Consider the following 27,081-nt stretch of genomic DNA (forward strand, 5'->3'; position numbering starts at 1 on the left):
GTCTGATGCTACTCCTGGCATCAGGCAGCCTGCCCACCTTCGAACCCTCTGCCAGAAGAAAGGGTTCCCTGGGCAGCAATGCTGGGCTGCTGGTATTGGGAGACAGGGTTCAGCCTCTGCTCCCAGCTTCCTAGCCAGACCTGGGCTGATCCTGATTCCCCGCCCCTGAGCTGTGTGGCTTAAGGCAAGACCCTGCCCCTCTCTGAGCCTGTTTCCTTATCTATGAAGTGGGGTGAATGACACCCTGTCACTTTGTTGTCATGGAGATCTGACACGTGCCAGGCATTGGACCGAGCATACAGTAGGTGCTTCCTAAGTGTGAGCTCTTGCCAACCAAGGTAGGCTGGCTCGTCTTGCCCCCACACTCCCTGGAGACAGAGCCCAGAGCGGGGCAGGCTGGGCCCGGCCAGAATGGATCCTTCATCACCACTCCTGCCCCTGCTGGGCGCTTGGGGGCACAGTGGGGGGTGGGGGCGGAGGGGGGGACAGACGGCCGCTGGCACGATGCTCCCTGCTGTGTCGGGGCTGATCTGAGGGCACGGTCCCTGAGTCCTGGCATCTGGGAGAACCACGACCTGTGGCCGGGGCGGAGCTGATAAGGCCCGCATAGAGCACCTGGGCTGGCCCCTCCCTCTGGGCAGCCTCCTTCCAGCTGCTCAGCCACCTCTGGGAGAGGAAGGTAGGCCTCGGTGACCCCCTGCATGTCTGTCCCCTGGATGGACAATCTTGCTGGCAGGTGGGGGGAGGGGGGTGGGTTAGGGGCTGGGCCCTGCCCGTCCTGGTGTCAATCACCCCAGGCACACAGAGACCTGGGGAGAGGCCGCTCCAGCCCAATATCACCCAAGGGTCAGGTGCTGGCTCCAGCCTGGCCTTTGTCCCCATGGTGGGGGTGACCGGGGGATGGGGGCTGCTCAGCCTCTGGTTGGTCAGTGATTTCAGCAGATCCTGCCCTCTTTTGGGCCCTAGTTCCTTAGACTGAAGTGAGAACTTGCTGGCCCCCACCACCTTCAACTTGTCTTTACACAGTGGGGTGGGTGGGAGGTCCCAGCAGGCCAAAAAGTTTCTCTTCTTTTTCCCCAACAGCCAGGCGGGGCTGAAAGGGGGTGGGGAGTGAGCAGAGCCTGGGGGTGGTGAGGGCCCTGCGCCCAGGCCCCCAGGCCCTGGAGACCCCCTCCCTGTCCTCTACGCAGGGGGCAGAGGGGAAGAGAGTTGGGAGCCTCCAGCCCCTGGTTAAATATAGAACCAAGGCCCCTCCCACAGCCTTCCTTGTGGGCTGCAAGGCCTCGATAAGCCCCCGGTGGCCTGGGCCAGCCCCCTCCAGCCTGACCCCACCCCCGTCCAGTGCTGGGACACCCAGGGAAAGGGGTGGACGTCCTCCTCCGGGGCCGTTGAGCTCCGCTTTGAGCAGAAGCAGTGAGCCTGATGGCTGAAAGGGGGTGAGCTGAGGGTTGAGGGGGGCATGAAGGGGCTGTGGAGGGGGTGGATACGCTAGGCCTCAGGACTCGTGGTTCAGGAAGCCCTGGACGTGGTTGCTGGGCCCACTCTGGGGACTGTGGGCTGTGGGCTGGGCTGAGACCCAGAATCTGCACCTTTGTTTCCCTCTCCAGCTCTGGTGGGAGGGTCTGGCCTGGCAGACCCAGCGCGGGTGGGTACTCAGGGGAGATCGTCATGGAAAATGGTGTCAGGGGAGGCTTACTGATAGAAGTAGCTGTCCGTCCTGTCTGCAGAAGTAGCTGCATCCTGGCACAAAGACGGCTCAGGCCACGGGAGCTGCCTCACAACAGTTCCTTTTGACAGCTTTGGGGTTACCTCTGGCCCGGGGAGGTGGGGGGAAGCTTCCCTGACCAGCGCCTGGGCCCCCACCCCCCCCCGGGGTCTCATGGGGTTTCGGTGTGTGCTCCCGGAGACTGGTCGCCCCACCACCACCCCGCCCCAGCTTCCTGAGCTTCCCTTTCACCCCCAGCTCCGCTGCCGCCAAGATGCCGTTGCCACAGACAGAGACCTCTGGGCTGGAGCCGCACCGTCCCCAGGAGCCGGCGGAGCCGCATACCCCAGCCCAGGGCGCCCGGCGGGCGAGTAGCGAGGACGCACCCGGCGCCGGGCACGAGGGCTCCAGGCCTGGCCTGGGCACCTTGCGGCGGGCCTTCTCGAGAGCAAGCCAACGGGCCTCGGTTCGAGCCCCCCGGGGGGATGCAAGGCTGCTCAGGCTCAGCGGCCGCTTCCTGTTCGGGTCTTTGCGGCGCACTCCAGACAACAGCCCTGCCGGGGACCAGACCGGGGCGACCTCGGAGCCAGGGCCGGCCTGCGGCAGGAAGGGGTCCTCCAAGGCCAAGGAAGGTGTTGGCCGGCGGTCGTCCACGGGGGAGGGGCCTGCGGAAGCCGAAGGTGAGGGCTCCCCAACCCCCCTCACTGAGCAGAGGAGGAAACCAAGGCCAGAGAGGTGGGGGCGTGGCCCAGGCTTCTTGATGGGTTACCCTCCCCAGCCACTCCAAACCCCTGCCCCGGCACAACTGCAGGGTAAAATTCTTCCAGCTTTTCAACATGCGCAGTGGAGAAAAGTGAGGCTCAGAGAGGTTAAGTAACTTGCCTCACATCTCACAGCTGGGAAGTGGAAAAATGAGATTTGAACCCAGATCTGCAGGGCCCCAGAACTCCATGGGCTTCCACAGCCTGGCTCCTGGCCAAACCGGACTGGTGGACAAGGCACTGGCCCAGTTAGATCACACGATCACGGAGGGTGCCTGGGAGCCAAGACCTGCCGGAGGCGAGATTAGGGGGCCACCCAGGACATGAGCCCTGAAGAGGGCGTGCAGGCGAAGGTAGAGGTCTCCCGGGGGTGGAGGCTGGCCCAGAGAGGGGAACAAGAAATGCTGAGGCTGGACACCGCGGGCAGGAGCCTGGGCATCCAAGGGCACGCCCAGCCCAAGCTCTGGTGCCACCAGACCTGAGTCAGGACTGCGCTGGAGGCCACCAGGTCCAGCTCCATGCAGGGAGCAGCGGCTGATGTAGGGGCAAGGGGAGGTAGGACCCATCCCAAGCACAATCTGAACCAGGCTTGGGACCTGGGATCTGCCTCTTCAAAGGCAATTCCGAAGGACATAGGGCAGTCGGGTCCCTTGCTCCTGGAGCAGGCCTTCCGTAGCGCTCTGGAGCCAGGCAGCCCAGCCCGGGGTGTGTAGGGTCGGGGCCGACAGGCCTACCTGGAGCGCCCCCTTCACTGGCCCTCTTCTCGCCCGACCTTGCAAAAGGCACGTCGGTGGCTGACCTCATCTCTGAGCGGCAACTCCTGGCTGCCTTCGAGCAGCTGCGGCACCTGGAGACGGGGCTAGTGGCCGAGAAAGCCTCGTGCACCTTCCAGCAGGACCCCACGGGCTTCGCGCGGCGTGCCATGGACGTGTGCCTGCACTACGACGGGCTGGCCGCGGAGATCGGTGCTATCGTGCGCGAGACGCTGGGCCCGGATGGCGTGGACGCGGCCGCGCTCGAGGAACTGGCCCGAGTGGTGCGTGCGGAAGAGGAGGCCCACCCGGAGACCCCCGCAGACGGCGACTTTCTGCGCACGCCGCGGCGCTGGCGCCAGTACTGGGAGGACGCCGTGCGGCGGAGCGCGGAGGAGCGCGTGCGGCAGGCGGGCGCGGGGGAGGCCCCGGGGGCGGCCGACGCTGCCCCCGACTTGGCGCGGCTCCTGGCCGAACTCGGCGCTTTGGTTCGCCACGACCTGCAGAAGGTGCAGCGGGAGGTGCACCCCGCATACGCGGCCGCTGGCTTCCCGGCGTGGGAGGCCTACCTGCGTGCCTTCCACGGCGCAGTGGCCGGGCGCCTCCAGGAGCTCGCGCACGACGCCCGCGGCTGCGAGCAGCTCTACGTGCTGCTGGACTGGGCCGCCAACGTCTACAGCAGGTGAGGCCCGGGCCGGAGGCCGCGGGGTGGGGCGAGGGCAAGGAGGGGCTGGCACTGCCCGCGCGCGAAGCCTTCAGGAACCTGCTCTGAAGGGCACAGGGCACCTTTTCCTCCCCGGGAGAGTGCTGGCTGTTAGGCACCCAAGATCCGAGATCCGGGAGCCCTTTGACATTCTCTCCTCCCCATCCCAGACCCTGGTGCTCTCCCTCTCGGGTTCCCGAAGCTGGAAAGCGCTCCGGGCGGGGTTGCTTCCGAGGCGGTGAGCCCAATGAGTCCCCCCTAGTCCACGCGGGGCCTTTGAGTGAACTGGCCAAGGGCGCCCCCTCCAGGCTGGACACAACCACGGGCTCACCGCGCTCCTTGAGGGCTGGCTTTCACCCCCACTCTTGCTTTGGATGGACACCTCGGTTCAGGGCTCTGCAGAACGTGATGGGGTGGATCTCCCGTCCCCCTGAACGCTCCCCAGCTCCCCAGGACGACGGGCAGTTGGAGGGGGCGCCAAAGTGCTGGGCTCCTTAATATTCTGTGTGGCTGCAGACAGGCACCCGCCCCGGTGTGGGCTGGATCCTAGCTGGACCCTGAACTGCAAGGTCCTGGGGGCATTTAGAGCTCAATCTTGGGTGAACCCCGAGCGAGAGGGTGGAGGTCACTCCCGAAGCAAGCGGGTCGAGGTCCATCCGGACTGCCATCTTTATGCTTTCGGGGCACGCTCCACCGACTGCTTAGCCAGGAAATCCTGAGGTGGGAAGTCAGGCGAAGGGGCGTTTGGCACGGAATCCTGGAGGGCGGGGTGGGGGGCCGGGCGTGTGAACGGAAGCCCAGATTCCGGGCCTCACAGCGATGGCCTTAGGCTTTGAGCCAAGGCAGAGGGCAGTGGGGGCAGCCGCGGCCGCATCAGAGTCCCGCCCCGACCTTCAGGCCCCGCCCTGCCTTCCAGTCCTGATTTCCTGGGCTCCCAGAACCAGGCTCTGTCCTCAGAGCCGCTGCCCCCTCTCCTGGCACCGGAGGTCTGGGCCCGACTGGAGGACGACTACACCAGCTTCCTGGAGGTGAGACCGGGGCGGGGCTGGGCCGGAAGGGGCGGGGTCCAGGTAGAGGGTGGTCAATACCAGCGGGCTAGGGAGGCGCAGTGCCCAGGGCCCTAGCCTCCCTGCGCCCTGCGGCCTCGTGCATGGGCCTGTGTCCCGGCAGGGTTGCTCTTGTCTCCAAGGGCGCGCCCTAGGGCTTGGAGGTAGGGGGGGCCTCCCTCCTGGGAGGGTCTCACTCACCGTGGCCCCTTCGCTGGCCCTCACAGACCAAAATCGCAAGCTGCTTCGATGGCATCCTGCAGCTGGAGCAGAGTCGCTGGGCGGCTGCGGAGGCCCCCGACGTGCTGCAGGGCCTCTACCACACGTCGCTGTCCTTTGACGTCTGCATGGTGCGCTGGAGGGAAAGACGTGTGTTTGGGCCTCGGGCAGTGGAGACTCTCTTAAAAGTCACAGTCACAACCGCCTCTCCCAATCGCACAGGAGCCTGAGGCCCCACGTGGGGACGCGGTCAGAGGTCCTCAGGTCTCATAGCCAAGCTGGGAGAGCGAGGCCACAGCTCCCAGCTTAGCAGGGGGGACCCTGTGGGTGTGCGGAGCTGGGAGGGCTGACCCCCTGGAAATCGGGGCCCCTGGAAGTCGGAGCCGAGACGGGGAGGCAGAGCGGGGAGGTAGAGACGTCCTTGCGCCACGAGGTGGGCGCTGGGGCCATCGGGACCTAGAGCTCAGACGCGCTCGTTCGCAGCTAGTGGCGGAGCACGTGAAGGCGGCCGGCGCCATCTCCGCAGAGCTGGAGGCCACCACGTTGGGGATCTGCGCGCGGGCGCTGGGGCTCTTCCTGCACAGGTGCGGGCGAATCCTGGGCCGGGATGTGGTGGGCGGGGTGGCCAGGGTGTGGACGCTGGTTGTCCCTGGGGAGGAACCCACACATCCTGTTTCCTCGGAATCCGAGACTCTGGACGACTGGGAGGGAGAAGCCTGGAGGGCGGACTCGGGGTCTTAGCAGCCAGGGAGAGTCTCCAAGGCCCCTGCGTACCCCGCCCCCCAGGTTCGAAAAGGCTTTTCTGGAATCGGGGGCGGTGAGCGAGCCTAACCTGTGCGCCAGCATCAATGCCTGCCAGGAGCTCAGGTGGGTTTGTCCCGCGGTGCCCAGCGCGACCGGCAGGGGGCGAGAGAGCACTGGAAACCGCGACGCAGACACAGACCCTGCGGCCCCTTGGTGGCCTTGCCTGGAGGCCTCCCAGAGGGGACCCCCTCTCCGTGCTCGTCCCCGTCCCTGTCCCCCCTGTGGGGTCCTCCCTTGGCCCCGCAGAGCTGAGGCCCTGGCAGGGACATGGGGAGCTTCAGGGCTGAGCAGAGGCCAAGGTTCCAGCCACCCTTGCCCGGCTCATCCCTGCCACCCGGGGCTCCATGCTCTCCTCCCTTCATCCTGCTCAGCCTTCTTCCTTTTAGGGACCCTCTCTCTTCTTGGAAGCCCTCCCTGACACTCCCCCTTCCCCAACCCCCAGGGCCTTGCTGGTGCCGGGGCCTGGGTTCCTCTGCCTCCAGGGGGCAGTGGCCCTCCGCTCTGGGCTGCCAGAGCCTTCACCCAGGCCAAGCCGTAGTGTCCCCCAACTGAAGATGCATCAGCTACTGCTGATGGTGTGATGTCCCCACGGCCAGACGGGACTGCAGTGTGGGGGCTCAGAGAGGCATCGCCGCTGCTCCACAGTCACGCAGGCAGTACTTGCTGCATCTGGGAACCCAAAGCACGACCGTGATAAGGTGCTGGCTCTCGAACACTCTTTTGTCCCTAGACTGTGCCAGGCTGGTCCTGGGCACAGGGGACTCTGGTGTAGGCCGTCTCTGGTCAAGCCCCTGGTAGAAATTTAGCCTGTCTTTCTGGAGAAGGAAATGGCAACCCACTCGAGTACTCTTGCCAGGAAAATCCCATGGATGGAGGAGCCTGGCGAGCTACAGTCCATGGGGTCACCAAGAGTTGGACTCGACTGAAAGACTTCACTTCGGTGTCCCTGGGCTGCAAACTGGGAGAGCCTAGCCCTGCCTCCTCTATGATGAAATGGGGACATTGTGATATTTGGAGAGGCAGTTATGAGGCTCAAAGGGCTTCCCTGGGAGCTCAGAGGATAAAGAATCCACCTGCAATGTAGGAGGCCTGGGTTAATCCCCGGGTCGGAAAGATCCTCTGGAGAAGCGAATGGAAACTCACTCCAATATTCTGGCCTGGAGTATCCCGTGGACAGAGGAGCCTGGCGGGCTACAGTCCACGGGGTCACAAAGAGTCGGACACAACTGAGCGACTCTCACGGGCGTCTGAGCAGGGCCTCTGGGCCAGGAAGGGCTGTGCTGCACTGTTCTGTCACCAGGAGGGATGGAGGTCTGGCTCAGCCCTGCCACAGGGGGTTCCTGCCATGCGGTGGGACCTCGATCACTCCCCTGGCCCACCCCCCTGTGCTCGGCTCCCGGACTCAGTGCTGCCCCCTCACATGACCACTCCCAGGGCTTCTCCACTGTGCCGCCCCAGGGGGCTGCCCTTCACACTATAGTCTGAGTGATCGGAGCTGGGGTGGCACCCAGCCTTCACGGCTGTATGCCAGGCCGTGACCCCTTGCATACTTTGCCCCCTCCTGACCCCTCCCCCTCCCCAGGACTCACCTTCTGGCCAAGTTCCCAGAAAGCTTTGGAGAGCTGGAGAAGGCCCTAGGGGCTGCTGCCCGTGCCTTTCAGAAGCGGCTGCTCCAGGGCTTGCAGGGCGCTGTGCAGGTGAGGGGGCGGGCCCTTTCTCCCCACTTTCCTTGCCCAGCAGGTGCACCCTGTGTCCTGGAGCCTGGGGGCCCAAGTCACAGCACTCATTTACCATAGGGGCATGTTCGGGTGGTGTTTTGGGCGCAGGCAGGGAACCCAGACATATTCCCAGCTGAGCAAGAACAGTTGGGAAACAATGACCTTCGTCCTTCACTCTCCTTGGGCTTCTCTGGTGGCTGAGATGGTAAAGAATCCATCTATAATTGCAGGACACCCAGGTTCGATCCCTGGGTGAGGAAGATCCCCTGGAGAAGGGAATGGCAACCCACTTTAATATACTTACCTGGAGAATCCCATGGACGGAGGTACAGTCCATGCGGTCACAAAGAGTCAGACATGACTAAGAGACTAACGCTTTCAGTCTCCTCCTCTCAGAGACAAACTCTGAGACTCTCTGAGGACTCTCTCCTCAGAGAGGGTGCATCCAGGGAATGGCGCCTCATCCAGCCCCTCAAGGCGCCCCCAGGACTCCTGAGGCAAGGCCTGGCTAGAGGCTCAAACTCCAACCTTGCCCTCGGGGCCTCCGGGCCTGGAGGAGGCAGTCTCAGGCAAAGGTCTAGAGCCAGGAGAGGGGCTGTCCCCAAGATACCTTAGAGAAGGGGGTCAGCTCCCCAGACTTTCTTTCGGATGCCAGCTCGACCTTTGGCCTGAACCGCCCCTGTCTGGAGCCATGCCCTGGGTGCCCAGGGAAGGGTCTAGTGGGTGCTGGGGGTCAGCTCTCGGCAGACTGCCCACCACTCTGCCCCCAGCCGCTCTTCAGGGACCTGTGCACCAAGGCCTGGCTGACCCAGGACCTGCTGCAGCCTGTCATGGACAAGGTGGTGGCCTTCTCGGGCCTCCTGGAGCACATGGCCCCACCCCTGGCCCAGGTATCCGGGGGCGGGGCGGGTGCTGGTGGGGGCGTGCCCAGGGCTCCTCCCTGTGACCCTGCGTCCCCCCTCAGGAGACTCTGCAGGAGGTGCACCGCTGTGTTGTCCGCGAGTACCTGGAGCAGGCCCTGAGACCCCGCGAGCGGCTCCGGGGTGCCGACCGCCGGAGCGGCTCTCAGAAAATGGGCCTTGAGGCACAGGCAATCGGCAGCACCTTCCAGGGCTTGGTAGGAGCATCGCCCAACTGCCCCGGGGCGCTGGCCTTCTTGGGGGTTCTCCAGCCCGCGGACCCTCCAATAGCGCCCCCTTCAGTCTGGTTTCATCTCGCCCCGTGTAAGAGACCCCCGGTGTGCGGGCTTTGGCGTGCGGTTCACCCCACTCTCCGCGTGCTGGGGCGGGGCCAGGTGGGGAGGACACGTTGCATATATTTGCGTTGATTTGCATGTATTTTGTGGGCGGTGTAGGGGAGGGATGAGGGTCGCAGCCTCATCTGATGGGCGGGGACTGTGTCGGACCTCTCCTCCACCCCACCCCCAGCAGAGCGAGCTCAGGCATGTCCTCCCCACACAGACACCCCTCATCTGGGCCGCTGGTCCCCGACTCCCCGTCTGATGCCAGGCAGGCCTTCCCCGCGGGGCCTGGGCTCACCCACCTGAGCAGACACGGAAAGCCTCCTCTGCGCCGTGTCGTGGGGAGGGAAAAGGAACCCTGAGCCCGGCCGCGTCCCTTTCCGCGGGGCCGGAGGCGGTCCCGGTGGGGCCGCGGTTGTGGCTACAGGAGGGCTAAACCAGGCCCTAACCGAGGGGATGCAGGCGGGGGCGGAAAGAGGGCTGGGGGTGAGGGTGGCCCACCGCTCCCGCGTCTCCGCAGGGCTCCGAGGCCACGTGGCTGGGCCAAGCTATCCCGTGCGTGGCTGACATACTGGGCGAGACTTACAAAGACGACATCGGGCGGCACCTGGAGACGCTCATCAGAAGCTACCCCGACATCAGGTTCGTACCCCGGCGCTAGTTCTGGGGACAGGAGACGGGGAGGGAGCCTCCGGGCGGGGCTCGGACTAGCCCCGGCCTCCGTGCGCAGGTGCGGGCTGCGCAACCTGCGGGCCCGGACCCTCAGGCTGCGGGGGCCCTGGTGGGATCGTCTCTGCCCTTCCCCGATGTTCTAATCTCGCCGTCCTCATTCGCTCTTGTGGTCCCTGGAGTCTGAAGGGAGCCGGAGCCCTTCCTCCAGCGAGTCTTAGGGGAAGGCACAGGCCCCCAGCTCCGGGAGAAAGCCCTTTCTGGAAGCCCCGACACCTGCCAGAAGGAAGAAGGCTTTGATCCTAGGGTGTGTGTTTGGGGGGTGCTGAGTCATCACGCACGTGGAAATCCCAGCTGAATCTCTCCATGGCCTTGGAGATTCCAGGATGGGGAGGCTACAGAAAGCCCGGGCCTAGCCCCTTCCCGGTCCCCTGCCTCGCCCCGCCCCACCGGAGAATCCTCAGATCCCAGCCTGCGCCTTCTGTTTGGAAGGTTTCCCTTTGGACCCTCGGGGTTTCCCTGCGCAGGCTGGCCGGCCCTCCCTCGCTGCGGGAGACAGTGCTTCCAGCTCCTTGGGGTGCTCGGGGGCGGGAAGGGCGGCACACTGGGCCAAGCCTCCCACCCGCACGTGCCTGTCTGTTGCCGCTGGGCCGGGGCGGCTCTGACTCCCCTGCCTGCCCCCTCCGGCATCGCGGCATCGGCACCGCGGCCCCCTGCTGCCTCCCTCGGTGCACTAGTTTTCCGGAACCTCTGCCTGGGCCTCAGAGGCCGTTCCCATCAGGCTTGCTTCTTCCCGTCTCCGCCGGGCTTTGCACCCTTCAAGACCCAGGCACCCCCCAGGAATGCTGGGTGCCCTAACGCTTCCAGTCCGAGCCCCGGGGTCCCCCTCGCCCTGGGGTCCGGGGTGTCACTGGAGCTGTTGAGTCTGCAGCGGGGGCCCGCGTGTCTCTGCAGGCGGGACCACGTGCTGGCCATCCTGGCGCTGCGCCGACTGGGCCGCCGTCGGAACCAGCACTTCCTGCGCCACGCCCAGGCCCTGCTGAGGGCTGCGGCCAAGGCCAGTGTCTCCGGGGCCGCCGGGGGCCGCGTGCTCTTCGAGGAGATCGAGTTGTCCACCTCCATAAACGTGCTGGTTACCTGCATATAGTGCTGCTAGCCTGAGAAGGGGCTGACCCCAGTGGACGGAGGGGCGGCCACCTTCCCCTGGCACCGAGCCCCAAGCTGGGACACCTGGAAGGCGCCTCAGCTCAACCCCAGGCCTGAAGCCCCCAGTGGTGGACCGTCCATCCTCCTCCTTCTGATGGCCAGGAGGAGGTCATGCCAGGCATGCCAGCAAGCCTGAGAGGCATTCCAGGCATTTGGAGGGGGATTTGGCACAGAAGTTCCCTTTGGTACTGCCCACCCGGGAAGGCCTCCCTGCCTAACTGTCCCGCCCATCCCATTGTGAAAATGAAGAACAGAGTATTTATTTTTTAAATAAACATAAATTAAAATGGTATCTCTCTAAGGAGGGGCGGGGCCAAGTTGACTTCAGACAGAAGGTCTGTGTCCCCACGCACCCAGGGGCCGGCCAGAGGTTCCGTGGTGACTCCCTTTTCCTGCCCACTGTACCAACAGGGAGACTGAGGCAGGTCTGAACCGGGAAGACCCACCGCTGTGGTTACAGAGCAAAACAAACTTCGACCCCGGATCCCCAGGGGCCCTGGCCTCACGTGCCAAGTGAGCCTCGCCCCGCAGGGGTGGGCACTGCTCTGTCCTGTTCTAAGCAAGCCTGCGCCCTGGCAGACAAGGAAAGGCCAAAGCTTGTTCTACAGCTTGAGGTATTTGGGTTAGATGTGCGAGGGACTTCCCAGCAGTGAAAGTTGTGTGCTGCTGCAGGGCAAGTGTCAGCCTGGACTGCGTGTGTGGAGGTGGACCCTGCAGGTCCTGGCTCTGGACGTGAGGCTGCAAGGAGCTTACTCCGGCCTGACCCCTGCAAACCTCCCTCTTCATCTTTCTCTCTCGAACACGTGGCACTGGAATTTGGCTCCAGCCTGCAGGCAAACCTGCTAGGAAACCCCGTTTGCATTGGCAACCTGGGGCTTTCCAGGAAAGCAGAGCGCTGAGATGGGGATTGACAGCGAGGCGCTGAGGGAGGCCGCACCAGCTGCCTCTCCCCCACCCTTCCCCCTACAGATCCTGGGGGGTCAGGAGCAAGTGCCAGGCACAGCCTGCCCGGGCACGGGGCCAGAAGGAAGAAGAGGAGGGGTTTTGGTTCCAGGCCCCATGATCAGGGGTGGGGTGGGGGCAGGGCGTGTGAGTGCTGACGCTGGCGGCCAGCCCTAGTGTCAGTGGGGAAACTGAGGCCAGCACTGGATGGAGGTCTGCGCTGCTTCACACCAGGCCCCAGCACGGGTGGCCTGAAGTCCTATAGCTGGCGGGGCGGCGGGAAGGTATCCAAGGGGTGCCTCTTTCCCTGGGAGCGACAGGGGACTGACAGGCCAGCCTGACCCCACAATCAGCCCGGTGGCCGGCAGAGGTCGGGTAGGGCCGTGCTACAGGAAGCCTTGCCCTGGTTTGGTCCTGGCCAGCTTCTCCACAGGGAGCCCCTGCCACCCCCGACACCTTTGCGTCCCCGGCCCCTCAAAGAGACCCCTCCTGCAGCCCTGGCCGCGGCCCTGACTGACGGGCCTGGCCCTGCCTGAGCCCCTGGGCTGCAGGCAGAGGGTCCAGGCTGGTTTCTGAGCCAGGCGTAGTCCTTGTTGTTGTGCTTGCTTTCCAGTCAGGAGACTGTAGGCAAGTTTCTTCACCTCTCTGCACCTGTTTTTTCCAGCTGCGAAATGGGGGTGCTGTCTGTGCCTCCCAGGCCAGGAGTGAAGCAAGGGCCTGCCATAAAGCCAGGTTTGCGGACCTATGACCCCATGTTCCACTGGGCCTGGCATCAAAAAGCAGCAAAGACCCTGGATGTGGAGGTGGGGGGTCTACCAGTGAATCCTGAAGTGGGTGGGGCGTGCGAGTGGGGAACAGCCCCAGGGGAGTCGGGGAGGAAGGAGGGGCTAAGCAGCCTCTGAGTGGCAGCGGGAAGGATGTAGGCAGAGACCCAGGCCCAGAGCCAGAAAGGCAGGGTTTTCCTGGCTGGACCCTCTGTGCCCAGGTGGCTTGTGTGCCCCGGCTGTGTTCCTGTGAGCCCAGCAGAGCGTGAGGGGCTGGGGTCAGCTTCCCAAGGCCGAGTTGGGGTGAATAGGAGGCCAGATGGCAGCTCATATGAGGGGTGCAGCCAGGGAGGCCGGGGACTGCAAGGAGGGCTGAGGCCAGGGCACCCCGGCTGGCTCGGGTCCAGGGCCCTGGCCATTGGCCATTCTGTCCCGGGCTGGGGGGCTGTGCTCAGGACCCTGCCCACCACCAGGTCCCAGGAGGCCTCGCGAAGAGCCAAGTGTTTCCCTGGCCATGCTATTGTCTGGGCCAAGCACGGGTGGGGGAGAGGGCTGGCTCTCTGAGCTGCTTCCGGACTTGAGGACCAGGTTGTCTGGCTGATAATGAAGCGTGTGTGCGTGTGTGTGTGTATGTGTGTGTGCGTTCACATGTGTGTGTGTTCACGTGTGTGTGTGTTCACGTATGTGTGTGTTCCTGGAAGGTGCCAGCCCCTTTCAGCGCCCAGGGATGGGGGGGGGCCTGCCCAGTGTCTGTTCCTCTGCGTGCCCCCAGAGCTCGGGTCCCAGGCCCCACCTCTGCCTGGCCACCCCCTTCTCCCTGTGCCGCCCCCTGTTCTTCCCCCTTGGGCTCAGCTTGGCTTTGCCATTGCCCACATTTCCTGGGGCTCCTTTGTGGATGGAGTGTCATCTCTTGCCCTGAGCCTGTGGCTCCTTGATGAGGCTGGGGGTGAGAGGGTGCGGGGGCCAGCCTGCCCAAGGCAGGATGCTCAGCTTCAAGGACAGGAAACCCAACCTGCTGACCCAAGACAGCCTGGGCGACAGGAGGGACCTGGTGTCCCCCTCACTCCACCTGGGCACGTTCCCTCTGTGGCCCTTCGCCCAGCCTGGGGCCAACCCTGCTCAAGGGTGTTCAGGTCTCAGCTGCTCTCTCCCACAGCAGGTGAGCCGGCCCGGACGTCTCTGAGGCTCTGTCCCCTCCTCTGTGACACAGGAGATGCTGGGAGGCTGTGTCCAGCAGGAGCGGAGCTCAGGGGTAGGTGGGATCGGCCAGAGACCCTGCAGCTAGCCGCCGGGAGGGGCAGCCGGCCTGCCACCTCCGTGCCCGCGCAGCCGCTCCCTCCTCCTCCCTGGTCTGCTGACCGTGGCCCCTTCCTTCCTGGACTTCATGGGGCCCCTGGACACTTGGGCGGCCCCCTTGGCGGCCGGGCTGCAGTCCTTACAGAGCCCCCATCGCTGCCCCAGGGGGAAGAAGGGGCTGCAGGGTGCCCAGGGCCGCGCTGTCCCCTCTCTCACCTCCTCCTTTTCTACCTCAGAGTCCTTTAGGGACCTCCAGCAGGTCAAAGGGTCCCCCTCCCACCAAGGTCAATGTCTGCCCACCGTCCATTGGCCCGGGGGGAGGAGCTAGGACTGGGTCGCCCTGGGCTAGATGGTGCTTCTCCAGCAGTCTCCCAGTGTGGAGCGCTGGGTGGCCAGCCTGTGCCCCTGTACTGGGCAGGGTGATCAAAATTAATATAGATTAGTTGATTGCAGATCAATTGTAAATCAACTGTATTTAAATTTTTTATTTTATTTATTTATTTTTTAAGCCTCCAGCACCCGGTATTCCCAGGTGCTCTCCCATCCAAGTACTAACCAGGCCCGACCCTGCTTAGCTTCCATGATCACAGGAGATCTGGCGCCTTCAGGCTGATATGGGCGGAGACTAAATTAAAAAAAAAAAAAAAGGATTAGGCTGTGGATTCAGACACCTCTGGGCTGGGAGCCCAGCTCTGCACCTTGCTAGCTGTGTGACGTTGGGCAGGTTACTCCACCTCTCTGGGCCCCAGCTCCTGGTATAATGTTGGGAGCATTAGGGGAGAAAGTGCAAATGTGCAGGACCAGGGCCGGCCTGCCTGTTTGCACTCCCTCAGGATGGCAATTATTGCTATTTACGTGCTCCCTCTCCTTGAAGCCCTTCTGGCAGCCCCCTAAGCGAGTGTCTGCTCTGTTTCCAGAAAGGATTGAGGCCACAGGGGTGAAGCAATGTGTCTAAAGCCCCAGCTGGGGGACTTCCCGGCAGTCCAGTGGTTAGGACTCTGCTCTGTCACTGCCAAGGGTTCCATCCCTCCTCAGGGGAACTGAGCCCCCCACAAGCTGCTCAGTTCAGCCAAAAACAGGAACCATAGATGGAGGTGGTGGGATGCCCCAGGGTCCAAGTGGTCCGTGCCCAGGCCCCACCATCGTGCCTTCCTTCTCCAAAGTGTAGAGGGCAGAGCTCCCCGGATGAGGAGGTGTTCCAGCACCCGGACTGGAGGAAGGGGAAGGCGCGGTGGTGGTTTGGGGCAGGTTCTCTCTGCCCTCAGCCTTGGCCGGCCCTGCGCAGCACTGGGATTCCCCTCAACTCCTGCCACGTGACCCGCTGTGTCCCAGGTGGGACTGTATGTGGAGCAAGACTATTTTCCCGGAAACTGTGCCTTGGAGGAGAAGAGCCAGTTTGCCGGGTCGGGGCAGCCCCGGGTCTAAAGCAGGTCATCTTGCATCACCACCAAAAACTGCTGCCAAAAACTGCTGTGGAAAGTCTGACGGGCCTAATCCCAACACCCCCCACCTCCTGCCGCCTCAGTTTCCCTTTCTGCAGGGGTGGATCACCCTGTGTGCCTTGCAGGACTGCTGCAGGGGCAAGTTGAAGTCATGCTGTATGAGTCACGACTTGGTGTATTTACTCATGGGTGGTGGGGCAGGCCCTGTTATGGCTCACTCAAGTTACCAAGGAGGCCCATTCCCCTCTGCTCCCCTTTCCAAGCCCTGCCCCGCTCCCTCCTTTCGATTCAGCCGTGTTCCCCTCCACCGGTCCTGGCCTGTCTTCCCCCGGGGTCAAGGCGCTGGGGAGGGTGCTGCTTCTCTGGATGGTGGGGAAGCCTAGTGCCTGGTGAGCTGAGTTCCAAGCTGTTGACCATGGGGGCATTTTAAGCCTCTCTGAGCTAGTTATGGGAGAAGGCAATGGCACCCTACTCCGGTACTCTTGCCTGGAAAATCCCATGGATGGAGGAGCCTGGTGGGCTGCAGTCCATGGGGTTGCTAAGAGTCGGACACGACTGAGCGACTTCACTTTCACTTCTCACTTTCATGCACTGGAGAAGGAAATGGCAACCCACTCCAGTATTCTTGCCTGGAGAATCCCAGGGACGGGGGAGCCTGTTGGGCTGCCGTCTATGGGGTTGCACAGAGTCGGACACGACTGAAGCAACAGCAGCAGCAGCAGCAGAGCTAGTTATGTGAGATGAGGAAAATAACACCCTTCCTGGAAGGCAGTGTGGCAGTGATGGAATGGGCACTCAGGAAATCCCAGCTTCTGTGGTGGTGATGTCACCCAACTTGGGGAGGAGGCAGGGTGGGGTGCAGCGAGTTTCCTGTGTGAGCTGCTGTGTGACCTCAGACAGTCCTGTGCCTCCTTGGGCCGCTTGTCCCTCCAACCTGGGAAAGGGCTTGAGGGGGCGCTGTGGTTTCTGTAGACCTGAGACCCCCAAGGTCATAATAGGGGTCTGGCCCTGCCTGCCTCGTGGTCCCAGTCCTGTTTCTGCTCATCGCATTCCTCTGGGACCCCAAGGCACGCGAGTCAAGAAAAGAACCCAGCAGAATGGAGGATGGAGCTGGGGCCGGATTCCTGCCACAACCCAGCCTCTAGCGCCCTGTGACTGTTCTGGACCTCGGTTCTCGCCCTGTGCAGTGGGCCAGCAGCCCAGCTCTGCCCCCTCCCCCAGGGTTCCCAGGGAGGTGGCCCCGGACATGGAGGAAGAAGAGGCCAGCAAGAAGAAGAAGTCGAAAGGCCTGGCCACAATGTTCAGCGTCTTCACCAAACGCAGGAAGAAGAAGGGTCAGCCCAGCTTAGCAGAGACTGAGGGCGAGTCTGAGTCCAGTCTGCAGCCGCCTGCCCAGCTGCCCACAGGTAGGCGGGAGCCCCTCTCCAGGCGGGCAGGGTCTGGGCAGCATGGGGGCTCATTGGAGTGGATGCCCCGCTCAGCCGGGACAGAGGGAGCAGGGCACGTGGGCGTGAAGGGCCTCCCCTCCCTGCTTTCACCTGCTGCCCCTGATCTCAGGATCTGAGCCTGGTGTGCCCTGCCCGGGCTGGGACACCCCGCATGTTTTGGGGGGTCTCGGTCGCCGGGAGGTGACCGGGGCGGGGGGCGGGTCTCAGAACCCCAGGCCGCGCTAATGCCGCGTTCTGGCCGCAGTGGAGGAGCTCAAGGCCGACCTGGAGCGCGGGCGGCTGGAGGCGGCGCGGCCTCTGCTGGGGCTGGAGCTGGAGCTGCAGGAGGCCGCGGCGGCGGGTCGCGCGAGCGCGGAGGAGCTGGTGCGGCGCCAGAGCAAGGTGGAGGCGCTGTACGCGTTGCTGCGCGACCAGGTGCTAGGGCCGCTGCGCCGGCCGCTGGAAGCGGAGCCCGAGCGGCTGCGCCAGGCGCTGGCCGTGCTGGCCGAGCAGGAGCGCCAGGACCGCGCGACGGCGGCGGCGGCGGCGGGGCCCCCGGGGTGCCCGGGGCTGGCGGCCACGCGGCCCCGGGGCTGGCTGCAGCTGTGGCGGGACGGCGTGGCGCAGGCGGCCGCGGAGCGCCTGAGCCAGCGGCCGGCCGCGGACGCCGAGGGCCTCACGGAGGCCGAGCGCGCCTTCCTGCACATGGGCCGCACCATGAAGGAGGACCTGGAGGCCGTGGTGGAGCGCCTCAAGCCGCTCTTCCCCGCCGACTTCCGCGTGGTGGCCACCTACGCCGAGAGCTACCACGGAGAATTCGCGTCCCAGCTGGCAGCCCTGGCGCAGTTTGAGCTGTGCCCGCGAGACACCTACATGCTGCTGTTATGGGTGCAGAACCTCTACCCCAAGTGAGCTTGGGCGCGGGGTGCTGGGCTGGGGTTCCCTGGGCGGGCAGGGCCTGGGTGTCACCAAGAGCAGGGAGTCCCCTGGGAGAACGGCCCAGGCCGGCCTGGAATCAAAGGGGCAGGGCCTCTTCTGGGCCTGCTTTGCCCCAGGAATCCTTAGTCTCTCCGGCCTCAGCGGCATCCCACAGCTGGGGAAACTGAGGCACAGAGAATGGGGGCACGGACCTCATCTTTCATTCCTGAGTTTCCAGTCTGGGTTAGGGGGTGAAGCCACCTGTGATCCAGAGTCAGGAAGGGCTGTGGCCAGGAGCAGGGGCCCTGGCTTGGCCTGGGTCAGCCCAGGAAGCCAGCTCGGAGGAGGAGGTGCAGGATTCTACAAGCCGCAGGAGGCAGCGGCCCTGCTCTGGGGCTGCTGACAGTCTAATAGAAGTAAGGGAGTCAGGCGGGGGGGAAGCGAGGACAGGCTGGGAGAGGCAGCGGGAGATGGTGTTCCTGGCAAAGGGAGCCGCCCTACAGGGCCCAAGGCTGGGCTGGGAGGCCTTCTGGGAGCACTGTGGTTCAACACCCAGCAGGCCTAGGGAGCACTCCCAGGCAAGATGGGGGGCACTGGGCCTGTTGGGGAAATTCCCATTGTGCACGGTCTCCCCTAGTGGCAGAGCTGAGTTCTGGCCACCAAGGCCTGGAGCTCTCAGTTTGGGAGGCGCCTGGTACTGCCATGGAGAATCCCTGGTACCAACTGTATTCAGATCCGGGCATCCCCTGATACACTCAGACCCCATGCATCCCTGAGCATGTTGCTGCCAGTATCTTGGCTTTCTCTGCCCACCGAAGCTGGATAAGAAAATCCGGAGACAGAGGCAAGAACACAGCAGGCTCCTGCCTCAGAACTGTGTCCCTGCCTCCATGAGGAACCTAGGGGATCGTATAGCTGGGGGCTCGCAGTCTGGGGTTGGAGATGAACAGAGGAGTAAGGATCCTGCGTGCTTCTCCTCACGCTGTTTCAAAAACAGTCATCAGGCTGGCGTTGGGTAGCCTGGTAATCTGGGTCTGGCAGTCTGCTTATTGCCATTTTGGTCCAATTTGGGTCCGTTGTCTTTTGTGGACTGTACTGAGACTTTCTTTCTATAATGCAGAAGGAGAGAAAAACTCAAAGGGGTGGTTTGCAGAGAGGGTGCTATGAAGCTGAGCCCCAGATACAAAATGTTTTGAGGGGACGATAGGTGCGGCATGTAATTCTCAAATCAGGTTTAATCTTTTGATAAAAAAACTTAGTTACAGACTGCAGATCAGGAACAGGTAAAGAACTGGAGGAAAAAAACAGCACAACACCTCTTTTTTCTTCTTTTTTCCCTTATTTTACTGCAATAAGCATGTCTGTCATTCGTACAAGCTGGTTGGGGAGAGACTTAAACTGCAGTGTGGATCGGTTCAGGGTTTCTGTTAGGGGCTGACCCCGGCCTGTAGCATAAAGCCTGCAGGAAGACTGGAGGTGTAGACCCTGTGAGCGATGTCTGAGGCTCTCAGGGATGTCAGTGGTCTCGGTTGGTGCTGGTGGGTCAGCCTCCAGCAGGGGCCCAAGGAAGGACCAGGCAGGGGTGGTGGGTGAGGAGTCAAGGAGAGCAGGGAAGCTGGCCCAGGGCAGGGGATGCCGGAGAGTCCCGCCAGCTGAACCAGTTCCTTCTTGTTGGTCCTGACTCACCAGGAAGTGCCGGGCCTGTCCCCTCTGCCCCTCCACCTTCCTGTCCCGGTGACCTCTGGGGCTTTGACCTGGGGCCCCCTGGGGTCAGTGCAGCGGGACGCTGAGCCCTGAGAGGGGGACCAGGGTGGCTCCATGGAGGCCCGTGTGGCCAAGAAGTCTGGGGAGCAAAGGGACACAGCGCATCCAGGCTGGGGTGGGGGGGTGGGTGCCAGGTGGCAGAATGGGCTATTCTTGAGCCTCTGGGCAGACAAAGGCCCTGAGGAAGTGCCAGGGCTGGGCAGTCCCCAGGAGGCTCTGGGACCCAAGGGAAGCCCCACAAAGATGGGTGGATATGCCTCCATCCAGGGTGAGGTCAGGGAGGGGCAGACAGCCCTTCCTGCTGGGACTGGCCCTCCTCTGGGGGCAGCATAGCCGGTCTGGGGGTGGGGGGAGGCGGGGCAGGGCTGGTGGGATGCAGTGGGAGCACTGTGGGGGATGGTGGGAAGGAGACAGAGGGTGAGAAGGGGAGTGGAAGCCCTTGGAGCAGGGAGCCCTTGGAGAAGGGAGATCAGACCGGAAATGTGGTTCTGCCCGCCACAGTGGGGAGGGGGGACTGTTGGAGTCAAGGCAGGGAGCCCGGGAGGAGGGTCCTTGGTGTGCCAGGCGGGAGATGGGGGCTGGGCCGTGGGGTGCCTCTGGAGGCGTGGCTCGAGGCTGATGGGTTTCGGGAGCATAACCTGGAGTAAGAGTGGACGCGGCTGAGAGAGTGAACGGAGGCAGGGTGATTCCGGGGTTTGGGCCTGGATCGAACTGAGATGGAGAGGCAGGGGTGGTAGGCACAGGAGGGAAGGCGACTGAGCTGTGTGCAGGGCTCTGGCTGGGGCGGGGGCCGGGGGTGGGGGGACAGTGCTGGTTTTCCTCACGCCAGCCCGTTTGCCCACAGCGACATCCTCAACAGCCCCAAGCTGGCGCCTGAGCTGCAGGGAGTCAGACTGGGGCCCCTCCTGCCCCCGACCCAGATCCAGCTGCTGGAGGCCAGGTTCCTCTCCAACGAGGTGGTGAGTCCAGGGCCAGTGCTGGGCGGGGCTGAGGGCAGGTGGGAAGGAATAGGACGGGTTGGGGGGCTGGCGGGGAGCCTGGCAGCGACGCCCCCATGGGCTTCACCCTACCCTGAGCGGGCCCCTCCTCCCCCCCAGGCCACCGTGAGGAAGCTGATGGCCCGAGCTCTGGAGCTGGAGTCCAAGCACTGGACCAAGGATGAGGCCCCGCAGAGGCTGGATGGCCGCTGCCACAGTGAGCTGGCCATCGACATCATCCAGGTAGCGCTCACTGCCCCGCCCGCACCGGCTTCCTGCCTGTGGGCAGACGTGCCTGCCGCTAAGCACACACCCCCTTACTCCTTGTCTTTTCCACGCCCACCCCTGCCTCAGCCCTAGAGCAGGCGGGCTTCTGCTCAGTTTCACCCCCTACCCCTGCAGATCATCTCCCAGGGCCAAGCCAAGGCCGAGAGCATCACCCTGGACCTGGGCACGCAGATAAAGCCCTTGCTGTTGGAAGAGCTGGCCAGGTTCCTCAGGAGGTGGGTGATGGGCATGCATGCTGGGAGCAGGGCTGGGGGCTGAGGGGTCCCTGCCGCCCCCTCTCTCAGAGCCCCAGCCCCTCCCTTGGGCCCCAGTGTTTGTGCTGCTCCTACGTGTGCCCTTTCCCTTTCACCAGCTACCAGGGTGCCTTTGATGGGTTTCTGGAGAGATGCAGACAGCTGCGAAATTACAGGGCCAATGTCATCGCTAACATCAACAACTGCCTCCCTTTCCGGTAAGGGCGCTGGACAGTGGGGGGAGTCGCTGCGGCTGCTTGCCTGTATTGGTGGGGGGCGCGGGGAAGCCGGCAGGGGGTGGGGAGGGTGGGTGGGTGGGGTGCAGAGGAGGGGGGTGGTGCCTGGGATGGGGGAGGGAAGAGGAACAGCCTAAGTAGAGATGTTGAATTAAAATGAGCAGGGTGGAAAGGAAATACCCGGGCTTACAGCTGCAACAGCGAACATTTGTCTAGTGCTGGTGGGTCAGGCACTCACGCACAGGGTTTCATTCATCCTGTTAGCAACCTCTTTAAGTAGATACAGTGACTATGTCCATTGAACCATGAGCACCCTGAGCTATGGAGAGGCTGAGCCACTTGTCCTCAGTTAGAACAGGATGTGGTGTTAGGCGGGTGTTAGGTGGGAAGGCTGGGTACCGCCTAGGGAACCTGGATGGAGTGCCTTGGTCTTGCTCCCACCGGGCCTGGGGAGCCAGGGAGGGTTCTAGAGCGATGGTTTAAGGGGATTGGCCTGGGGCTCCCGGGCTCTCTGGGTTTAGGGCTGCAGGCCGGGCAGGGCTGGGGCTGGCGTGACCTCCCTGCCTCCTGTACTTCCAGGACATCCGTGGAGCAGCAGTGGCAGACACCGCCAGACCTCCGGAGCTCCCTGCTGAGCCCCCTGAATGAGCTCAAGAGCCATGGCTTTGATACCCTGCTCCAGAGCCTGTTTGGGGACCTGAAGGTAGTCCAGCCTCCTGCCCCGCAGGAGGTGCTGAGTCTACTGCTGGAGGCTGCGGTGGCTAAGCAGTGACCCTGGATGACTCGGCAGGGCCATCATCATAGGCCCAGCCAAGCCCAGGGCTTTGTTTATGCAGGAATGTATTTATTTAAGGAGGGAGATGCTGGAGAAGGCCTCAGGCAGGCAGATGGCAGTCCTGGCTGGTCAGCCTTGGAGAAGGGGACCCAGACCCGGCCTCCACTTCCTGCTAGAGCGCCCGGGGAGTCTTTAATATAACCCGACTCCTGTCCCGGCCCGTGTGTGTCTGTGTGTGTCTGTGCGTGCATATCTACTGGGCTGGCCCTTCCTCTGCCAGGTGTGGCCACACAGCCTGACCCTCTCTCGCAGCTGCTGTTCAAGAGGTTCACGCAGACCCGCTGGGCTGCCCCCCAGCAGACCCTGGAGGAAATCGTCTCCGCCGTGGCCGAGAGGATGCCCGAGTTCTCAGAGCTGCAGGACTGCTTCCGGGAGGTGAGGGGGTGCTGGGCTGCTGGTGGGGGACACGCAGGCAGACGTGTGTGTGCGCACACCCGGATGCGCTTTTTGCTCTGGCCACCGCCCCTCCCTGGACCCTGGCCTTCAGGGAGGTGGTGGGTTCCCATGGCCCTGCCCGCTCGCCCACCCAGGAGCTCCTGGAGGCGGTCCATCTGCACCTGGTGAAGGAGTACATCGCCCGCCTCTGCAAGCGGCGCCTGGTCCTCCAGACGGCGGAGCAGCAGCAGCAGCTGGCGGGGCACGTCCAGGCCAACGCCCAGCTCATCCAGCAGTTCTGCACCCAGAACGTAAGCCCCCGCCCCCTCTCCCAATCTCCCATGGCGGTGGGCTGTCCTCCTGCTCCAAGCTCGTCACGGGCTAGGACATCCTCTCTGGGCCTCTCCAGACTTGATCAGGTCCAACCTGAGTCTCTCTGGGCCCTTGGGAGCACTTCCGGACAGGGCCTGCCTCTCTCAACAAGCCTGTGCCTGCAGGGCTCCCCGGCCACCTGGCTGCAGGACGCCCTCCCCACGCTTGCAGAGATCATTCGCCTGCAAGACCCCAGTGCCATCAAGATTGAGGTGGCCAGCTACGCCAATTTGTACCCTGACTTCAGGTGAGAACCGGGGCCTCCGAGCACCCGGGGAAGGCAGCGTGGCCCTGTGGTTACCTGCTGCGGTCAGAGCCTGTGGGGGATGCAGAGTGAGTCCCTGCAGGGTGGGCAGAGCGCAGATAGATACTGGCTACTGTGCCCAGATCTTTACAGCAGCTGTTCACTCGGTCCTCGCTGCTGCCTGCTGGGGCTGACACTCTTCATCCCCGTCATGCAGATGAGACCTGGGGGGTGTGAGGAATGTGTCCAGGGTAACGCAGCTGGTCAGTCCTAGAGCCGAGACAGCAAAGCCAGGCATTCGGCTCCACACTGCATCCTCTGAGAATTTCCCTAAGAGGGGGATCCGAGACCAGAGGGACCACGGACCTGCTGGAGGCCCTGGCACATCCGTAGTGAAGCTGGGGTCTGCCAGTCAGCCTAGGGGTCCTCAGAGGCTTGACCTGTGTCCTGGGGCCTCTGTTCTAAACTGGAGGCTCAATCACTGAGTGCCTGAGGATCTTGTAAGCCAGGGCAGCAGTCTCTGTAGGTTGAGTCCTCTGGTGTGAACGTCCTGTCCCAGCATAGCCTGGTCCAGCCACTGGCTGGTCTAGTCCACCTGTTCAGCTACCCATCCACTTACACACTCACCCGTCCATCTACCCATCATACAGGCACCCGCTTACGCATCTGGACGCCCATCTAGCTATCCAGCCATCTGGTCACTCACTCATCTACCCATCTGTCTGTCCTTCGATCTATCCATCCATCCACCTATCTAGTCATCCACCTGCCCACCTATCTGTCTATCCATTCATGGATCCTTGTATCCACCCAGCCTGCCAACAGTTATCAAGTGATCTCCTACTAGCTACCCGGCTGTGTTTAGGCACCAGGATGGGAGGAGGTACAAGACAGACCAGGCCTTCTGACAGACAGATAGTCAGATGAGGGTTAGCGATGATGAGGTCATCCGGCGAAGGAGTACTATTTGCAAGTTTTAAAGACTGTTTAACCAAGGTTGTGAATGATGGGAGGTGCTGAATTTAGAGCTGGAAAATCCTCTTTTGGGAGGTGACTTTTTAAAACAATTTTTATTGTTTACTTTTGGCTGTGCTGGGTCTTTGTTGCTGCGCGAGCTTTTCTCTAGCTACAGCAAGTGGGGACTGCTCTCGAGTTGCAGCACACGGGCTTCTCATGGTAGTAACTTCTCTTATCACAGAGCGCGGGCTTTAGGGCTTGAGGGCTCTTGAGCACAGGCTCAATAGCTGTGGTCCATGGGCTTAGTTGCTTGGTGGTATTTGGGATCTTCCCAGATCAGGGGTCGAACCCGTGTCTCCTGTACTGGCAGGTGGCTTCTTGATGGGGAGGTGACATGTTAGCTAAGCGCTAAGGGGTGAGAAGGAGCTGGTTCCCTCAAGGGCCTGGGGACGAGCATTCTGGGAGGAACAGCCAGTGCCAAGGCTGGACTGGGCAGGAGCTTGGCACCTTCTGGAGGCACTGTGGCCGGTGCCGCCCGAGCACAGTGGGTTAAGCAGAACGGGGCACCCTCGTGGGCAGGGACATTGGCTGCCGGGCCCTGTGGCTCCAGCCAGGAGTCTGGGAGCTGGGGAGGGGTGTGAGCAGGGTTGTTGGTGAGCGGGCCGGACTGACGGGACCCTCTCTTTGCCAGCAAGGGCCACCTGAGTGCCATCCTGGCCATCAAGGGGAACCTGTCCAGCAGTGACGCCAAGAGCATCCGGAGCATTCTGGACATCAACACGGGGGCACACGAGCCCTCCAAGGCCCTATTTTCGCTTATAAAGGTTGGTTATGTTTTCCTGTGTATTGACCTACTGAGGAGCGCCTGGCGAGCATGGGGCACCACTCCATGTCGGGCCCGTCAGACCAGCACCAGCGTCACAGCCCCACGTGGCCCCTCCCGGGGTCCTGCCTTCTGCTGCTGCTTCTGCCCAGGCCTGGCTGAGGAGTGGGCCCCTGAGCCGCTGGAACTGGAACAGCTGTGTCCTGATGACCCCTCCTGTGGGGCAGGAGCCGTGGGGGGAAGCTCTGTGGATGAGAGTGCAGCTTGCACGCCCTGAAGGAGGGGTCAGGAGGGTGTGTGGCTCGGGGACCCAGCTCCGGGATCACCGCCTGTCCGCGAGGTCCTGCCACACCTGCCTGAGGACCGCCCTGCTCAGGCTGGGTCTCCGGCCTCCCCAGCTCCTGACCGGGGCCCGAGCCTCACCCCTCCTGCCTCCTGTGGTGCAGGGTCGCGTCGAGCCGGCCTCAGCCTCTGAGTAGAACAGAAGGAAGAACTGGAGGAGGAAAAAGGGAAAGATGAGCTCTTATCTTGAAGGCGTGGGGGGACTGGAAAAGGGCCTGTGGGATGACAGGCAAGTGGGGGCAAAGCCAGTGTCCGAGCCCCTAACCCCCTCTCTGATTCCCCTCGGGTGTCCCCTGAGGACGGGCCTGGGAGGGCCAGGACCTGCTGGGTTTTCTCGGGCTCTGCCTCCCCCGACAAGGGGCAGACCCGGGGATGCCTCTGTGGGTCCTGCCCTGGAAGTCAGGCTGAGGTCCGGGCAGGGCCATCTTGACTCCTGACCCCTGGGCTCTGGGTCAGTTCCGTGTTGCCAGGCTAACAAACTTCCACAGCTTGGGAGCCTAAAACGAGAACTTGCTTTCAGTTCTGGAGGTCAGCAGTCTGATGTGGGTCTGGTGGGCTGACCCAGGCGGTTCTTCTGGAAGCTCTTGTGGGGAAGTTCCTTGCTTTTTCCAGTTTTTAGAGGCCAGCCTCCCATATATCTTGGCTCATGGCCCCCTTCCATTTCCAAAACCAGCAACGGCCAGTCAAATCCTTTTTGCATTCAGCACTCCCCTCCTACCTCCTTCTTCTGGTTTAAGGCCCCTGGTGGTGACCTTTAACCCACCGGACAATGACCTTTGACCTACCCAGGCACTCCAGGATCCTCTTCTGATGTTAAAGTCAGCTGATTTTTAATTCCACCTGACAACCTTAATTCCTCTGCCATGGAAACTAACATAGTCACAGGCCCAGGGATTAGGATGTGAGCATCTTTATGGGGTGGACATTATTTTGCCGCTCACAGCCTTCACCCATCCCCTGCCCTGTGGAGTGCCTTATCCTACCCAGGAAAGCAAAGGTTCACTCGTCCTCCTTGGCCTGGGGCAGTTGAGATGCAGGCGTGACCCACCCAGCCTGTGCCTGCGGGAACGCCCCTCTGTGACTGGGTTTGTAGCCGGCTCTCGTGGACTTGTCCCCCTCTTTCCAGGTACTGTGGCCAGAAATTGGCCCGAGTAGATGGTTCAAGAAGGCCTTTGTACGTTTGTAGAAGTTTGCATGTTTGATGTTATTATTATTTTTTGATAGTATGCTTTTGTATGTTTGTTAGGAACAAACTGTCGGTTTTTATAGCTTAATATAAAGCTGATTTCAAAAGTGGCTGTGGAGTGATTTCTCTTGGGAGAGGCTTTCTCAGCCTCTTGGGGTCTGGCAGACTCTGTCCCCCAGCGCCTCCTGCCCACCTCTCACCTGTGAGCGTGACCGTTGGGAGGGTCTGCTGTGGGCCAAGGCCCCTCACTCCACCCTTCAGTTTCCTCACCTGGAGGTGGTGATCACGAACCTGTCTGACTTCCCCCGCAGTCCTTCACAGAAGAGGGGGATGGCGACATTTCAGCTCCATGCATCGGGCCCAGCAGGAACTGGCTCTTGTATTCCTGGAACTGACCTCGAAGGGCCCAGCTGTGATTACAACTGGCCCCAGCTCTCCTCCACACCCATCCTGGCCAGGATTTGGAGAAGGGCAGAGTCCCTGGGAGGCAAAGGGGAACCTTGGTGAACTCATTCCACAGAGCTGGAGGCATGTGGGGTGGGGGGCGGGGGAGGGATGACTAAGCGGAGGGTGGGCGGAGTCTGGGGTCCAGCTGGAAAGGCATGGACATCAGCGGCTGGAGCGGCTGGAGCTGGAGGGAAGGCCCTTTGGGATGAGATGTGGGAGGGATGGACCCACTGATCCTGGGGAGCATCCAGGAGAGGGAGAGGGAAGGGCCGCCCCAGGCTGAGCTCCAAGTGTGGGCCCTGGGCAGGTTGGAGCCTCGGGGTAGGGGGATGGCTGGTGGGTTTCCGCTGAGTTCCCCCTGCAGAGCACGGGAGGAGGGGGCAGGGGGAA

The 27,081-nt window shown here is 62.8% G+C and overlaps 2 protein-coding genes and 1 pseudogene across 2 annotated transcripts; 2 read left to right on the forward strand and 1 right to left on the reverse strand.

The window, feature by feature from the left end:
• Positions 1-1,979: 1,979 nt before the first annotated feature.
• On the forward strand, positions 1,980-11,079 carry EXOC3L4 (exocyst complex component 3 like 4). The gene is made up of 11 exons (XM_055556141.1): positions 1,980-2,385; positions 3,249-3,900; positions 4,838-4,949; positions 5,195-5,317; positions 5,670-5,770; positions 5,973-6,053; positions 7,573-7,687; positions 8,479-8,598; positions 8,673-8,825; positions 9,469-9,590; positions 10,572-11,079. The coding sequence occupies exons 1-11, from the start codon at positions 1,980-1,982 to the stop codon at positions 10,762-10,764; spliced, it is 2,178 nt and encodes a 725-aa protein (XP_055412116.1). The 3' UTR covers positions 10,765-11,079.
• Positions 11,080-11,723: 644 nt separating this feature from the next.
• LOC129633958 (tumor necrosis factor alpha-induced protein 2-like) lies at positions 11,724-26,282 on the forward strand. Its single transcript, XM_055555909.1, has 17 exons — positions 11,724-11,809; positions 12,430-12,568; positions 12,751-12,794; positions 13,632-13,688; positions 13,859-14,010; positions 15,560-15,656; positions 16,489-16,673; positions 16,960-17,602; positions 20,221-20,335; positions 20,474-20,596; positions 20,756-20,856; positions 20,994-21,092; positions 21,690-21,813; positions 22,198-22,320; positions 22,476-22,631; positions 22,818-22,939; positions 24,585-26,282. The coding sequence occupies exons 1-17, from the start codon at positions 11,724-11,726 to the stop codon at positions 24,991-24,993; spliced, it is 2,775 nt and encodes a 924-aa protein (XP_055411884.1). The 3' UTR covers positions 24,994-26,282.
• On the reverse strand, positions 14,333-14,451 carry LOC129634669 (uncharacterized; annotated as a pseudogene).
• Positions 26,283-27,081: the final 799 nt, after the last annotated feature.

This window comes from Bubalus kerabau, chromosome 19 (assembly GCF_029407905.1).
Source record: "Bubalus kerabau isolate K-KA32 ecotype Philippines breed swamp buffalo chromosome 19, PCC_UOA_SB_1v2, whole genome shotgun sequence".
NCBI lineage: Eukaryota > Metazoa > Chordata > Mammalia > Artiodactyla > Bovidae > Bubalus > Bubalus kerabau.

Bases quoted from the DNA above. Each gene is read 5' to 3' on its own strand.
- LOC129633958 (XM_055555909.1), top strand. From the start codon at position 11,724: ATGGGGATTGACAGCGAGGCGCTGAGGGAGGCCGCACCAGCTGCCTCT. The intron at 20,597-20,755 runs GTAGCGCTCACT...CTACCCCTGCAG, and splicing joins TGGCCATCGACATCATCCAG to ATCATCTCCCAGGGCCAAGC. The intron at 21,814-22,197 runs GTAGTCCAGCCT...CCTCTCTCGCAG, and splicing joins GCCTGTTTGGGGACCTGAAG to CTGCTGTTCAAGAGGTTCAC.
- EXOC3L4 (XM_055556141.1), top strand. From the start codon at position 1,980: ATGCCGTTGCCACAGACAGAGACCTCTGGGCTGGAGCCGCACCGTCCC. The intron at 5,318-5,669 runs GTGCGCTGGAGG...GCTCGTTCGCAG, and splicing joins TGTCCTTTGACGTCTGCATG to CTAGTGGCGGAGCACGTGAA. The intron at 8,826-9,468 runs GTAGGAGCATCG...GCGTCTCCGCAG, and splicing joins GCAGCACCTTCCAGGGCTTG to GGCTCCGAGGCCACGTGGCT.